At 41.5% G+C, this 16,819-nt stretch overlaps 1 protein-coding gene across 7 annotated transcripts in view; it reads left to right on the top strand.

The window, feature by feature from the left end:
- The window catches only part of IL1RAPL2 (interleukin 1 receptor accessory protein like 2), a 366,360-nt gene that overhangs the window by 9,187 nt on the left and 340,354 nt on the right, over positions 1-16,819 (top strand). For all 7 annotated transcript variants that reach the window (XM_014886998.2, XM_088173186.1, XM_088173185.1 and 4 more), the window contains one exon: positions 3,750-3,850. In XM_014886998.2, coding sequence (XP_014742484.1) covers positions 3,769-3,850 — 82 coding nt within the window. In that variant the 5' untranslated portion in view covers positions 3,750-3,768. Of the gene's footprint in view, positions 1-3,749; positions 3,851-16,819 lie in introns of those variants that run through there.

Raw genomic sequence — 16,819 nt, 5'->3', positions numbered from 1 at the left:
AGAGGTGGGTCGCTGTTTTTAATGAGTGCCTTCTGCATCACAGCTTCCGTGGAGAAACCAGAACCTACAGAGCCTCGTGGTGTGTCAGCAAATCTCAGTCTGTGCACATGCACTGCTTTTCTTTTCTTGATTTCTTTTACAAAGGAGCACTGCATAAACAAAGTTTGTGGTACAAATTAGAGCAAAGCTAAATTATATTTAAAATGTGAACTTGGGAATCTCTGTGCTGGATTTTGTGCAAAGTATTAATGCTCTGATTTTCTTCAAATTTCTAAGTGCCTCCTTCTAACCTTGTCACTTGAAGTTCCTTTGAGTCCCAGAAGCCATATGAGCTGAAGTGGGTGCTGGAAAGACAGCAGGCAGTACATGACGGGAACAGAGCAATTTCCCAAGCTGTGTTTTCTGAGGATTTGGGTGGAAGAAATGTGTTTTTCAAAAGCGATGAAGTGTATAAGGCAGGTTATGGGAGTCAGGGTGGTTTTTGTTAGAAGAACATTGCAGCCTGGTCCCTTTGTAGTTTTGTGTGCTTACAGGACACTGTGATGGTTGCCTGAAGTCTGGTCTGTAGCACACATGGGATGAAGAGGGAAGGAGGGGCCTTACTGGAAGTGAAATGATGAAGAAGTAACTTGTCACACCTTCCTTCTCCTACACTTCTCCCTCTAATAGCAGCAACCTCCCTTTACTTGCCTGGATTCAAATACAACCTGGCAGGTCACAACAAGGCTTGGACTACTGATTTTTTCACCTTTGTCAACAAGCACTTCATTCTGTGTCTCTCTTCCCTTCTCTCAGTGGTTTTAGGCAAGTTGGCTGTAATTGCTATTTCTACGTCCTTATTGAGTAAGATGTCTTTGGTCTTCTGGGAATGGTGTGAACTTGGTTCCCCTCCTCTGAGGCATATCCAGTAGAGTATTACATTCTTGTTACAGCTGGGAGCCCCGACTCACACCTGCTTGGAGTTGGCAGCATCAGAGTAAGTGGCTCCTCAGGGAAATGCTGCTCAGTGCCCGTGAGGGGAAAGTTTTGTCAAATGGCAAAATCAGCCCATGCTTGCAGGGAATGGCATTGAACTCTGACTGGTTTATTCTATCTTGTGTCTCATCAAGGTGGCACAGTTTTGTTCATGTTCTTCCTCAGACCATAAGCATCCACTACACATTTATTGCCAGAAGGTAGCACAGGACTGGCTTGAGTCTAGTCCATCCCACTGCCTGATAGGTGAGTGAATAGCCCTGGGGAGGGAGTTGACACTGGTCCTCTTGGTAGACATGGTGAGAGTCTTGGCACACTCAGCTCTAGAAATCTCCTGAGCTAATTTAGAAACTTAGTCTTGAACTAATACAACCTTCCTTTTCTGGCTGCTGGACATTCTTCTGGGGGAAATAACAGCTTATTTTGTATCTTGTGTTCTTGGTTAACCTGAGTGTTTAAGAACAGTTGTCTCTGTTAGGGCATTTTGAACAGCCTGATGGTCTGTAGCTTTCAAACAGCCTGATTGTCTGTGGGTTTCTCTCAGGACAGAAACCAGCTGACCCACTGGTCACACTGGTGTGGCTGATCCCGCTTTGCTGGGATGTCTTCCATGGTGGAGGTGACAGCTCAGACTCTGATGTGTATTTTCATGCCAGTCTCAGTGGAGTTGTGTCAGATGTGACAAGCTGAGGCTTTGGGCTTGATTATGAATGACTGGGTGGTGCTGTGATTTCTTGCCCTTCTCCTGCTCTATTTTCCTGATTTGTGGAGATACAGAGACTGACTGCCTTGCTGAGGCCAGGGCTTCAAAAAGTAAAACTCCTATCAATGCTGACAGAACCAAGAATTTTCTGCTCTGCCTAGCATTAATATTGCTTGGCAGAACTTGCTTGGAATTTTAGATGTATTTAATGCAGCTTAGCTTGTTTGGGGTGGAGATGTACAGACCCATATGAAAAAGGACCTAGGAATTCCCTATTTCAGCTGTAATTACTGAAGGCAGAAAAGCAAAGGAACTAATTTGCAAAGCTATACTTGAAAAACATTCTAGCATAACATCATCATTGCAATTATCTGTCAAAAGATTTAGTTCAATTACTTTTTTTAAGCTCTCTTGTCAAGATGGCCTTACTGGTTTCAGGATTGTGTTACTCCAAGGAGAGGTCAGGGAAGAATGAATGCTAATTCTGTCATTAACCACTGTCAGACAGCCTTCAGTGCATATTATTTCTTGAAAATGCCTTAGCATTGTTATTGTGAGGAATCTATAGTCATAAAGTGCCATAGAAATCAGGGAGGAAAAAAATTCCACTGCCCATTTATGGATTGTAATATGGTAAGGTGAGAGGAAGAGAACTTCACTTTTAAGTGGTAATTTTGAAATAATTGAATAGCAGCACAATTCCTATAATGTAAAAGATTACACAGGGTTACTTACATTTTCTTCACACAATGATAGGCCAGTAATAAAATTACAAGGGAAGAATATTTGATGTAATAAACTCAAATTAAACTGAATAAGAATTGGCGAACAGCAGGACATTGCAACCTCTTGCTGCTTTGTCGTGTTGGGTAAATGTTCAGAACTGGAGGGGTCTGGGCTCACCCCAAAGGTGAGGGTGGGGGACCTCTGGGTGAGCTGGGCAGATGTGTTACAGCATTTATAGGAGGATTCCATTTCATTGGCGTCACTTTTGGCTGCTAATGCTGGTAGTTTTGTGCATTTCTGCTCAGCTGAAACTGCTGTAAAATGTGTGCTGAACCTTTTGGTGCAAATAACTTCACGGTGATTTAGATGCCTGCCTGCTTGATCTGATAATAAGGGTCCTGATCTAAAGTCTGCGTCTTATACGGAGATGAATTCCTGGAGTTTAAATATATCAGGCCACTTAAAGGCCCGTGACTTCAAGCTAAGCATATATTTGAGGACTCTAGCTTATAATTAAGCATCTCTCTTTGAGAGAGATGGGCTTTGATGAATTCAGATTTGTTCTACCTGTTTTTAAGTGCAGAGAAAGAGCCGCAGTTTGCGCTTGCTGTCTTTTCTTGGATGGCCTGGTACTTGTAAAGAAAACAGAATTAGTTCCAGTAATATATAAAATTAAAAATTAAAATCCTAAACTACATTTCTCCTTTTTCAATGTATGTAATATAATGTTAGTAGTAAAATTCACAGGTGAGAATCCTGAAACCTACATTCATTGATTTCTGAATTTTGTTCACCAATCTTTACATCATTGTATAAGAGAAATTTCTGGAACAGCATTAATTCTAGGCAAGTGTAGGAGCTTTTACAAGGTCACCAGTGGAAAAGTAAGGTTGCTAAGAGAGATTGCATGAATAACCTACTCTCTGTCTTTTCCTGAATAATGTGATTTTTTTTTTGTTAAAGTGTTTGACCTGTTTGTATGAGACAAAGCTAATTATGACCATCAGGGTCTTCCCCTTAAATAACATACAAAAATCTGCCAGATTAGACCCATAGTACTTCAAATAAACTATTACATCTTGTATTTTTTTTTCTTTGAGAGCAAAATGATATTTTTGAGTTGTCATTTAAAAAAAACCCTTTTGTGTGATAGTAAAAGGTAAATCGTTCATACATGGTTTCTTTGAACTGTTCTGTTTTCCTATTCCTGCCTAAACATAACCCGAGCTGTTGTTACATTAAGCCATTGTCCTGTAATGGTTCTTGGAGAGATGTTTAACTGTAGCTGCTGCTTTGTTATAATGAAAAGCTGTGATTCAGACTTTGTACTATGTTTGCATTTCAGCTGTCACAGAAAGTGAAAGATGAAGCCTCTTGTTTTCTTGGTTCTTGTGATCTGTACTGTAGTCAGCATGAATTTGAAGCTCGTGTCAAAGAGAAATTCTGGTAAGTCACAGAAAATTATATTTACTTTTGGATCTGGACCTCATGCTCATGCAGTCAAGCATTTTAAATGGCTGCATTTTGTTTTGCATACATTCTACTTGTTCTATTCTGCCAAAGAAAAGTCATAATTGCTATGGCTTGCTTAGTAAATGAAAGCCGTTTGAAAGTTTTGAAAGTGACTTTATGTTTTTTTTTTGTTGTTGTTGTTTGTTTTTTTGGGGGGGGGGTTGTTAAAAAAAAACAACAGAAAACGTTGATCAGGTTGGAACATCAACTGGAGGTATTGCAAAGGTAATAATTGCTTTGGCATTGTGGCATTATTCTAACGTCCAGTCTTTTACTCATGCTAAGGGATTTTATATATGGATGTGGTCTGTGGTGAGTTTTAAGTCTTGATGATTTTTTTGTATGTTTAAAGGTCATCTTTGAAAATGCTGTGCTGGCCAGACATGTGATCATAGGGTTAACTGGGAAGAGCTCATAATCTGGTTATTCTGTCAGTGAAAGAGAGTGGAGTTGATTCATGTTTACATCTGCTTCTGAAACCTTCTAGTAGTAACAGAACCCTTCCAAGAAGCATCAGAATCTCTCCTTCCAGGGTGGGCAGTTCATCTGGATAATGGTTCATCTGTACTTGAGCCTGAAGTGGTGTCTGCTCTGCAGCTTTGCCCTCTCAAAGGAGTGACTTCATGAGACTGCTTGTATTTCTCAAGTGAGCTGTGAGTTGAGAAGGCATTGGGCAGACAAGTAGCTCAGCTGCAGGGCTACACAGTGGTGTCAGTCTGCTACAGCCTGCTGGGTGTGTAAGGGTAAATGTTGGACTTTTAAACTTTTGATGGCATGCTATTTTTACACATTGTTTGTGTGCTACACTTACGTGTGTGAGGGCTTCCACTGATCCTGCTGTCCTCGAGGTCTCCAGTCTTTCCAGCACTGCAGGTGCCAACAGAAATTACTGACTTCGGTTGGTGTGGCCTGTGTTGAGTTTAATCTTCTGCATTTCTTGAGAACAGAGAAGAAAATTATTGGGTCATATATTAAAAAGAATTACATGTCACATCCCAGGCTGAGAAGTGTTACTCTGGGAACTGACAGATGCAGGGCTGAATTCTTTCTGCTGGGCTGGAAAGTGTAAATGGAGTTGCTAAACTGAACTAGTCTTTTGGTGTGGTTATTGTGTCCAGAGCCCAGTTTGTGCTGTGAGAGCAGTCATGGATCTTGGACTTTGGCTGCAGTGCATCTTGGTCTAAACTCTGTGCTGTTCCTGTTCTTCAAAACTGCTGTCACTGCCTAGATGGAAACTCTCTGTGAGATGCACAATCAGTGTAACTGAGCAGCCTCCATTCACTGGTGCCAGGCAACAGCACCTGGCTGCCAGCAAGGGCCCGTGCAGTTCTTTTTGCCAGGGCTGTACACAACTGTAGAAGTGACATGCTGGTTGGTGGTTGTAGCATCATCCAGCTGGTAGTTTATCTTCCATTACATATATATATATATATATATATATATATATGCCCACATTTAAAATCTGCTTTCTGCTCTGGAGAATGTCTTGTGTTAATAGCAGCTGTTGACAGTGTCAATTTAGGTTCGGTACTGGTGGGAAAAATGCTTTCATATCTTAGACTGCCTCTTGCTAAATATAACCCAATAGTGAATAGGTGGTTCTTTTTAATTTCATTTGATTGTGCCAGTATGTGTTGAGAATAAGATGAAGAGGAAAAAATGCACATAAAGTAAAATTATGGTTTCTTTGTAAGTACCTAATCATGTAGTTGGCTTTCACCTTCAGTACTCATTCTGGTTGTTGCATGGAGCTATTGATTTCTTTTTTTTTTTTTTTTTAGATTTGAAGGACTGTTGTTTGATTGCTTGGGGCTTCACTAAACGTTGTGTGTTGTGAAGAGAGAGATGCTCCAGTGTCTTCTGAGCTTTACCTGTTTGTATAGTTTTAGTAGAAGATCAGGGTCAGTGGGTGGATGCAGACAAGCAAATGCACAAAGAAACAATGTCACTGTATTTTCCATAGGGTGACGGTAGCTGTAACATGCTGGACCTGTAGTTCAGAGTTTTGTTTGTTTTGCTTTGTTTTTTTTTCACTGGTGTCAGAGAGTGGAAAGGGGAAATTAATGTAATGGTTCTTTGTGGGCAGCTGCACTGCAAGGTAAACTGCAGGATGTCTGGAAGCAGGAATAGTGTTTTAGCTGTAGATTAGAGCTGAGGTGGATGAAGGGCCCAAAGGATGCTCTGTGGACAGGATCTCTGCAGCAGTGTCTGGATGGGTATTGTAGTCTTGGGTCTTGCTGGCTGTCTGTATGGGGCTGTCTGTGCTGGTGAGCATCCTTAAAAAGGGAAGGGAAATTGTGCAGACAGTTATGTAGAGCAGTGTGAAGCAGTGCATGGAAGGTGCTGACACTGATGATAAAGACAGATTTGGGCTACTAGAACAATAAACTAGGAAAATTGGTGTCTTTGCTGACTTAGGAAGACTGGCATTTTTTCTAAGCAATGCATAGAATTATTGCATGAATGGCCAGAAATTGTGATTAGTGTCAAGTACAAGAGCAATTATGAAGTTGACTGGCATGTGTGTAATATCACATAATGGAATGTATCTTCTTTAAGGGGTAGGGAGGATCTAAAGAGAGCTGACTTGAAGAGGAGCAAGGAGAAGGTGACGTGGTGTTGTCAGGTATTACAAAGGCATCACTCAACCAAGGCAGTCAAAAGGGGGGCAGAAGGTTCAGAAGGGCTTTATAGGTGAAACTGGAGTTGACTTGGAGACAAAAGGTTTGGCTTGGAAAGCATCTTCAGAGGCTGGTGCAGAAATTCTCCTTCAAGGTCAAGGAATGGACACCCAAGGGGAGAAAGCTGAGAATGAGAACTCCAGGCAGCGAGTGCAGACAGTACACAGGGGCTGGACAACAGGCAAGAGTCATTAAAGAGAGGCCAGGGGTGGAGGATCTAAAGTGTTAAACAGAAGGTGATGAAATGGTGCTCCAGCTGCAAGCATAGAACTGTAGTTTGCTGAAGAAACAATCCTCATGGAAGGGAATAGAAAAACAGAACTGAAAGATTTTTCTCATGTCCTTTACTTGCCCTTTGTTACAGATTTAGGTGTCCATATTTCCCATTTGGAAAAGAGAAGCAGGGATGCATATGAAGCCTGCAAATAGATTTAGAGGCTTTAGATTTAGATTTTTGCAAGGCTGCAAAAATGACACAAAAACTTGTAGCAAGATAAATTTGTTTGGCTGCTTCTCACTTGAGATGTGGTGCCAATATAATTAAAATGGGTGAGCTAATTTAATTATGCTCATCAGATTCTTCTTTACAGGCAGCAGCTTTCCAATGCTCCAGAAGAAATCTGTCTTGTCTACAGAGTAACGATTGCTGTTTGTGGTGGGGACAGAATAGTTTGCCTCAAGCATCTGTGTGAGTGTAATGTTGACTGAAGTTTCACAGGCATTTCTTAATATTAAGAAGCATTTTTGAAAACTGCAGGTCATCCTTTTTGCCTGTTTAAGAAGTAAAAGTGAGCAAACAGCTAATGTGGGGACTGCAGCTTTAGCAATATCCTAGAAAGGGTATTTTACAGGTAGAGGTTATACAAATGAATTGAAAATGTGGGAGTTGCTGGTAGGTGATTTCCTTTTAATTGGATTAAGTGACTTCTTTTCCCAAAGCCTTTGTATATATAGTGCCTTGAACAAATGTAGCAGGGAATATAATACCAATTAAAAACTATTGCATTTTTTAAGCAAAATATTTTTCAGATTATAGATTGTTTGACTTACTAGACATAATTCCATTAGTGAATAGTTGATGCCATTTATTGTTGCTCTGTTATTTGCTGAGCTGAAATACCCTTACTGACTCCAACATCTGGGCATGCCAGCCTTGTGTGGAGGAGCAGTGGCAGACACCCTCAAGGTTTCTGTGAGGCTGCTGGTTGCATTTAGGACATTTAGGAGCCTTTCTGCAGGTTAACATGGCTTAATTGGCTTAGGCTTGGCACGGGGAACAGACACATGGATCTCCTTCTTGCTTGCTCCAAAGAAGATCATTTATTGTAACAAACCAAGCATTTTTATGTTCTAAACTTAACCAAAATGAGCATGCACTGGCTGCCTGGCACTGTGGTGTCCCTGTCCATGTGTCCCTTTGTCCCTTTACCCACAGCTCTGATCACACAGTGTCCCTGTCCGTGTGTCCCTTTGTCCCTTTACCCACAGCTCTGATCACACAGTGTCCCTGTCCGTGTGTCCCTTTGTCCCTTTACCCACAGCTCTGATCACACAGTGTCCCTGTCCGTGTGTCCCTTTGTCCCTTTACCCACAGCTCTGGTCACACAGTGTCCCTGTCCGTGTGTCCCTTTGTCCCTTTACCCACAGCTCTCTGGTCACGCTGTGTCTGTGTCTGAGCCCGTCACTGCCTCACACACGAGGTAACCACACACCAGCCATAGAATCGGTGCTCTGGCCATAGAACCCATCTTTCACCTCCCTGTCAGCTGAACCTTTCCCAGAGTGCTCTTTGGAGAGCAAGGATGAACAGAATTCAGCAGGATTTATGTCCCACAGCGCGGGTATGTCCCTGAAGCTACAGTCATGTCTTCTCCTCTCCTCTGTCAGATGGATTTGCTGTGGGATTCCAGCCTTCCTTCTCCTCCTCGTTATCTTGGGAGCATCCAAAAGGCATTCATGCCATAGGAGCAGGTCTGTCTCTGATCCTCCACCCACCTTGTCACTCTTCTCCTGCATCTGACTTTAGCACCAGTGGCTCGGGAGAGAGAGGGCTTGACTTGGCACTGGGCCTTGCTGTGTATGGACATAGCCAAACTGTCTTAAATTCTCATTGATATTGCAGTGCCTTTTAACACATTAATTTAAAACCTATTGGCTTGATATTTTGTGCCTTTTAAATACCATGCAGCTGACTTACTGTGGTCTGCTATAGATGTTTCAAGACCTTCCCTTTCCTGCAGTTGTCACTGCTTGTGCCTACGATTTCCGTCTGCTCCCTTCTGTGAAGATCAGTCTTCCTGTGTTGCCTGACCACTTTGGCCATGGAAATTGTGGCTTACATAGAAGTGGAGGTGTTTGTACTTCAGACACGACTCATGGATTTGTGCCTGGACTGGGATATTCTAAACGAGCTTAACTCTGAAGTCCACTGCATCTGCTGGAGTGGGCCCAGAGGAGCTGCTGGATGCGTGCTCACATTTGCCATTTGCTTTAGTTTGCAGTTGCATCTGCCTGAAGAGATGACTTCTGACCCTGATGTAAAATTCATGGCCATGAGCCCTCCCTTGTTGAGATACGAGGGATGCAAAAGAGGCTTTTGACTTTTGCTGCCTGCAAACACTGTGCAGACAGAGGAGACGGGAGCTTGGCAGCGCTCATCAGTGCGTGTTGATCTCTTACTTTTCCCAGAAGATGTTAAGTTATTCACAGCTCCAGCAAACAAAGTCGGAATCACTGCTGTTCTAAGCTGTCATCAGTGCAGGAAAGTGCAGCCTCTCCTGCCTGAGCTGTGTCTGCTCACGGGTTCGTGGCTGCTCTCCATGTGTTGTGTTGGATCCGTGGAGGCGAGGGCTGGGCTCCTGCACGCAGCCAGGGGCTCAGTGAGTCACTGGAGCTCTGATCCTCAGCACCGGGCTCTCAGCCTTCACTGCTTCTCCTCCAGACAGAAAGCAGCACTGCAGCTGGACAGACCTGTCTGGAAAACAGCTGGCAGCGTTGATGCATTCTGTTAGCAGGTGGGGAAGGAAGGGACATGTACACAGAAGAACAAGAAAGGAAATAAATAATCTGCTTAAAGTTTGGGTTTTTTTTAGTGACCTCAAACTGACAAGGTTTAAATTTTGAACTTAGTTAAGCCCTCAAATTTTTAGGTATTGCACACATTTAAAAGGAGTTCATATATAATTTAAGCAATTAAAATATTGAGCTGATACTTAAATATTAAAGCTAGATTCCTTCCCAAAAGGGAAGCCTTTTGTATTTGAATAAAGTAAATGAACACAGTTATATTGGTTCAAGCGGAAGTAATTCACAAAGGGAGCATCTTCAGGGGATAGGGAGAAATAAGCAAGCATAAAATAATGCAGTTTCTTCAGTTAAAAATATGTAATCTTCGTCTTTTGCAATGGGTGTCATTTCAGCTGTTTGGATATCTGTTTTACATCTAGATTCAGCATGTAGAAGTTCATTAATAATATCTGAACTGCTAAAATGCATGTCATCATGATTGAGATCCCCTCCCACCTCCAAAATGGGGCTTTTCAAATTAAAAACCCCCTGATTTATCAAGGTGCCTTTCTTCTATTTTCTTTAAGATACTAATTAGAAATTTTAAGAGAGTTCATTTCAGGATTTGTGCTGTGCTCACCTTGAGGGTGAGTGTCCCAGGTTCGTGTCCTTACTCTGAAAAGCTGGCTGTCCCAAGGGACAAGGAAAGTTCTTCTGGCATGTTTTGTTTTTCATCTTGTTCATGAAAATATTTTTTAAAGGTTTGTCTTACATAATGTTCAAATAAAGCTATGAATAATACAGCTGCAGACTTACCCAGAGCAGTCTTCAAGCTCAGCATCTTGGCTGGTCCTGGGATGAATATCTGCTGACCTGGGGACATCTCCTTGTGCTGCAGGGGCTCAGAGGGCACTTAGGGGGACATGGACCTGGAGGAGCTTTAAGGAATCTGTGGTGTCACGGCTTCACTTTGGGTCAGCTCCTGACCAAGAACAGTTCTGAAGTGTGCTTGGGTTTTTGTAATTTGAATTCACATTAAGGCAGGTTTTATACCCTGCTAAATATATTTGGAGGAACATAAATAAGGTTCCTTAGATTGAATGAGGTATGAATGTTAATACACATTTTCATATCTTTGTCCACTGAATTTAAACTTTTTATTCTTCACTTTTAGAACCTCGCTTGTTGTTTGACTGATGTACCTTTCACTTTTGAGTTGCTAGTCCTTGTAACACAATGAATAAGAAATTTCTGTTTTTTAAACTTATTTTCTACTTGTTTTTGCCATGAGCGTAGCTGTCACAGTGACAAGCAGTGAAATTGTAAGGTAGGAGATGTTGGGATCACTATGGTGAATAGTGAGAAAAAAGAGAATTAAGATGCATTTGTGTGGCTTTTTTCTGGTTTTTTTGGCATTCAAAGTTTTGAAGAAGCTGGTTTGACAGATTGAAAAGGAAGCATTAGACTTTTGCCTTCTCAGGAGGTGCAGAGTTAAGTATTTCAAGTTGTTGACCTGTGGAGCAAGGAAGGAATGTGTTTTGGGCAGTGCTTGTATGTACAACATAAACACACATGTACAAATATGAATACATAGACCTGTGTGAGATTGTTTATGCTGTTGTAATTCGCTAAAGTAGAAGTGATTGCCCATCTGTTAGTTGAAAGCAAAATTGATCTTGTCTGCAGTGTCATCTCTAGAGGTACATTTATCACTTTATTAATCTCTAACCCTTTCAAATCCAATCGATTCTTCCCTACAAGAAGCATGATTAGTACTCATAATACATACTGATATGTAAACATACAGTGCTCTGCTACCAAAGACAGAGACCTAGATTCAAGTTCATCTTGAGACCCGAGCACTTTGCTTTTCCAAGACGTGGTCACCAGGCTGCCCATGTCCCCCAGCCTCTGCCATCACTTCCTTCTTGCTTGCCCTCCCTGTGTGGTTCCTAATTCAGGCAGGAACAGAGACAGCATGAGGGTATTTCTGTTAGCTCCATTTGTTTCAAACCTCCTCCACTTTTTGGAGTTACAGAACTGTAGCTCTGTTGTGCTGCTTGTGACCTGTGGAAACTCACTCACTTTTTAATTTTTTTTTTTTTTTTTAGGAAGGTAGATTTTTTGACACTTCAGTGTAAGACAAGTGGAGTTGGTTTGCATCTTTCAGGGGTCAGGATTGCTTTAAAAGGTTATCTGCTAAGATTTCTGCATCTATTATTCCAGATGGAAAATTAAATTAAATTAGTAACTGAATAAGGAGACTGTATGATCCAGGAGCATTGCCCAGTGGTTCTTCATAAAGTAACTGGAGGCAGTGGCAGTACCTGACGTGAGTTTTTGTATGTGTCTGTCTCATTCCTGTGGCTGTAATTAAGTGGGAGGAAAAGGAGCTTCCATCAGTCCCTGACTGCTGCCCTGGCCCTGCAGCCCCTCTGGGACTGAAGGTGGTTCATGTCAGCTGCCCTTGCAGTGAAGAGGCCTGAACAGGGCAAAAGGGAAAGAAGTTCCCAAATTAATTTCTAATTTTTTAAAGTATAGTATTTTGGGAGTCTCTCTTGCATGTGTCTGGGGGATGTGCTGCTGTTTAGACCTCCAGTAACCACATGTACAGTTCAAATGTTTGTTAGGGCTGTCTGGTAGAGGCCTTGAAACATGATGCTAGTATATATACATTTTTTTTTTCTAAAACTTTCTGTGTTCTAGTTGTACTTTATTACCTGGACAGGGTTTTTTAAAGTTTCACGGGACTATTTGAGGTTTTCAGTAAATATCTGCTATCATGGTATTTCATGAGTGGTTTTTGTCTCTAATGTTTGCTTCATAGTTATTCCCATTTTACAGATGGCAGAAAATCAGAAAGAGAGAAAACTGTATAAAGGTTGGCCAGCACACTGAAGGTGATGCAGATAATAACACAAATTTAATGTTTGCCTCTGTTTTGTTGTGTTACTAATGCCTTAGGCAAGGACAAGGAAAGCAGTCCTGTCTTCTAGAGAAATTTTGAGGCTAAATAAGCATGTGCATAAAATGTGCTATGTCCTTGGATACATGGGATAGAGAAAAGCTTCTTTAATTTCTGTTATTTTTCAGTAGGAGATAGGAAAATGTGTCAGCTAGAAATGGAAGAGGAAAAGGAGAGATATTTGGTTATACCAGGTTTCATGCACTAGTTTTAGGCTTAGAGCTTTTGCCTTTGGATATTACCAGTCTCTTACTGGCTATTGGCTGTCCTTCCAGTGAGGAGTGGGGACACAGGGAGAAACATTTAACACTGTGAAATGAGACATGGAATACCTGAGGAACCTTGAGCCCTGGAGGTGCCAATCACATCTCTTGGGTAACCAAGTTTATAGAAGCCTCTGTGTGTATTTACTGCTCTGACCTGAAGAACATTTGCTGCTCCTGAGCTGCTGGGACTCTGCAGGCACTGGAGCCACTCTGGGCTCCATCTGTGCTCACCAAGTAGCTGCCCTTAGGTTTTTAGCAATACCAGGAGCTGTAGTTCTGTCCTCAGATGAGTGAATAGCCTGAAACACCTTTGTCCAAGGACACCTCAGTGTATAGTCTAACCAGATGTTCACGTTTATTTAAAGAAATGATGGTCCTTTCATCACACTGTACAAATATGCTTAAAATTTGAGGGCCAAGTTGTTTCACAGATTTTTAAAAAGTTTATTTATATTTTAATATTTGAGATTTCTGATATGTTGAAGATAGAATTGACTTATTTATGAAGACTGTAAGCAGATCAAATTTTTCACAAGACAGCAGGAATTGTTTGTTCTTGAATTTAAGCACTATGGGTTTTGTTTTGCTGGCACTCTTTAGGCACTCTGTGATCCTTATTTGGATCAATGTGCAGAGCCACTTCATGCAGGCTTATGCTGTCTTACATGTTCAGAAAAAAATATGAAGGGGTGGTGTAATGAGAGATACAATAATTGATGTCCTTGAGTTATTGGTAAAATGCAGAAATATAATCACATTCTACAGAATAAAGCTCATCAGAATTTCTTTTTCAGTGTCACAATTTCATTTTCAACAATAAACTCCCTGAGAGGGATACATTTAATAATCGATGGAAAAGTGCTGGAACATGACTCAAAGGCAGGGTTATTCCCAGGCTCTGTTCCCCTGGAGCTGAGCAGCAGTAGGTCTGTCATCCTTCAGATGGATGTCAGAAGCAGCAGCTGGAAGGCCATGAACACAGAGTGGTCACGTCTCTGTTCTTTGTGGGATTCCCTGAAGCATCTGCCCGTGTCAAATCCCTCCGGTTTACTGCAGAGGAAATATGAGAGCTGAGAAAGTGGGAGCACTTTAGTGGAGCCAGGTGATCCTGCAAGCTTCCTTGGCTTTATGCTGAGGTGGGTCTGTGCCATCAGCACTGCTCTCTGACAATCCTCCCTGGTAAAGAAGAACCTCCTTCAGGACCTGCTTCTTCCTCTGTTGTTGCATGCTCCTATTGGAGAGTGTGTTTTGCTGAGAAAATAAACTAACTTTCAGGTGTTTCTGAAACACTTGTTTGTTCTGGTACTTGTGGTTTAGAAAAGAAAGTTTGAAACTTAAGCCAAGAAAGTAATTATTAAAAATTGGAGCTCTTGACTGTACTATTTGTTTTTGTTGTGACCTTGAAAATCTTGCCCTATTATATAAAGCCAGAGAGGTGTGAATAATGGTGTGGGTTTAGACATAAGGAAGGAAATTAGGATGTGTATCACTGGTGACACATTGGATGTAGTATTTCCATGCAAAATGACATCTATAATTTTAGGGAAGTCGGGGACTACAGTGGAAATGCACTTAGGAGTGGAGTGTTTCAGCTTTATTGGAGCAGACTGAAAGCTGAGGCTTTTTGGCTGGCTTCTGATATAGGTCAACATAATTCCTATTTGCTGTGAGTTTACATCATATTATTCACAGCATTATGATTTTTTCATCTGCATTGGATGATTAAATTTGCTCTTTATCACTCAGTGTTTATTGCAAAGGATTTTGTTCCGACTCTACAATATACCTCTGACTTACTGCATGAGAGATAAAACCTAAATCCCACGACCTGGGATGCCTGGCTGCAATTGCTGTGGACTTTACACAGGGAGACAGCTCTATTGGGGAAGAAAGGTTCATTATTAAACCCTGTTTTAGACATGTCTACAAATGAATGTTCCATTTGCTGTCCTTCATAAAGAGCTGTAATTGATGGTTTGCTCTGTAGGACACAGATCTCATGTGAACAGTTGGTTATTCAGAATGCTGTTGGGAGAAGTCACTTGCAGAATGTGTCACCAGCTTCATGTTGTAGTAAGGGATACTCCTCATGTGCTGTAGTAAATTGTTGTCTTTTGGAAAAATATAATTTTTTTTCCCCAGAAGTGAAATGCTGGGTAACTTGGTCATGAGAACTTAGATAATACAAATTCCACAGTGTGATTGTAGAATGGCTTGGTAATGTCACACACAGTTGAAATGTTACATTAAGTCTCTCATTGGTGTGTGAACGTGATCATCCTCAAGAAAGGGAAGTGGTTTGTTTTTGCTGGAGGCCTCTAGGTAAAAACTGTCTTCTAGAGTATTTTCACAGCTACAATTGGCATGTTTTTCAGGTTTGTGCAAGACAAGTGCATCCTTTCCTGCACATAGGGTTGCCCTTTCAGAATGATAATGTGTAATATACTTACAAAAATCAGATCTTCTTTAATAGTTTTATTCTGCACATGATAGTTGTGCATTATCAGTGTAGTTACTCAGATAATTTAATGCTCCTTTCGTGCTTTACTATGGTGCTTTCCAACAGGGAGCTATAAAAGGTAATTTTGATCTCCTTAAACTTTGTATAGATTATTAAGAAATATTTTTTCAGTGGCAGAAGAGGGAATTCTATTTTTGCATAATCTAAAAGCCCCTTAAGACTCACCTTTTAAAATCACATCAAGCACATAAGGGGAGAGATGGGAGCAGTCAGTCATCTTGCTAAGTGTTCAGGGATTCTTGAGCATCAGCATCCAAGGGTGGTGATCCCCAGCTGTGGAGCTGTGCAGCATTTGGTGACACTCAATGCCAGGTGTTCCCAAACGGCTGGGAGGTGAGAGGGAATAAAAGCATCAGTGGTCATGTGTAAGCACGGTGCTGGCTCTTCCAGTCTGTCCTTTGAGGTGTTATTGAAGGTATCTTAGTGCCCCAAACACTTTAGAGGAAGGGAGGTGGCTGAGCTGTCTCCTTTTCAAGGTCCTGTTCCGTGGCTCAGCTGCTCTGGGATGCTGCTTGGGTTGGTCTCAGCAGATGCTTCTCAAGCTTCTGTCCCACACACGGGGTTTGGGCTCTGCTCTAGGGAATTGGACTGGGCTGTGTCATGTTCCATGTTCCTGTCTTTTATTTTCTTCTTTGAGAAACTTTCTTTAGAGTAGGATATACTGTAATATGCCAGGAGAATTAACCAGAGGAAGTTTCTCTGTAAAGTGAGAGAGGAGCTCATTAATTGCCTAAAAATTAGGCAGTTTCCATCTGAGTAATTGGTGTTGGCTGCCTGGCCAGCCTTCCTCAGTCTAAGAAGTAGCTCATTAGTAGAATACACACAGATGGTACTGTGCTCTGAGGTACTTAAAATACACAGGCAGAGAGCTGTGTTAATAAGGCAAACCTGTCCTTAGCCTCTGTGACTGAGTTTGCTACAAGCAGCAGAGGGAATGGTGTCATTTGGTAAATATTATTAGGTAAATGCATTTCCATAAATTTATTTAGTTTTCACTTTTTTTTTTTTTTTCTGCAGATAACAGATATGATAAATACTCAGAGTAATTCACTGCTTCTGGAAAAATTTTATTGAAATAATAGACTTAACATAACTGCTTCATTTCTTCAGTAGCTGATGTACCCATGTAATTGCCTAGAGGGGACATGTATTCAGAGCCCAATTTTTATTTGGAATATATATAGATTTTTGCTCTCTGTTATTTCAGTTTGTTAACAGTTAATTCGAAGTAAGACTTTTTCTGAAGTTGAGTCCCTTCTACAAACATTAATGGATAACAAAAAAAAATAAGGAAGTGCCGACCCAGGAAGATGGTAAATGCAGAGGCTGGAGGAGGTGCAGGCACAGCTGGGGCTGAGCAGGGGCTGAGCAGGGGCACTCCTGTTTGTTTGGCCTCCTCCCAAACAAAGGCAGCCCCTGGGGCTGCACAGCCCTGCTTCCCCTCACCTCAGAGCTGTGGGGTCA

Source organism: Sturnus vulgaris, chromosome 14 (genome assembly GCF_052056855.1).
Source record: "Sturnus vulgaris isolate bStuVul1 chromosome 14, bStuVul1.hap1, whole genome shotgun sequence".
NCBI lineage: Eukaryota > Metazoa > Chordata > Aves > Passeriformes > Sturnidae > Sturnus > Sturnus vulgaris.
Note: the sequence above shows the minus strand (reverse complement) of the source record. Positions and strands in the feature narration are given on the sequence as shown.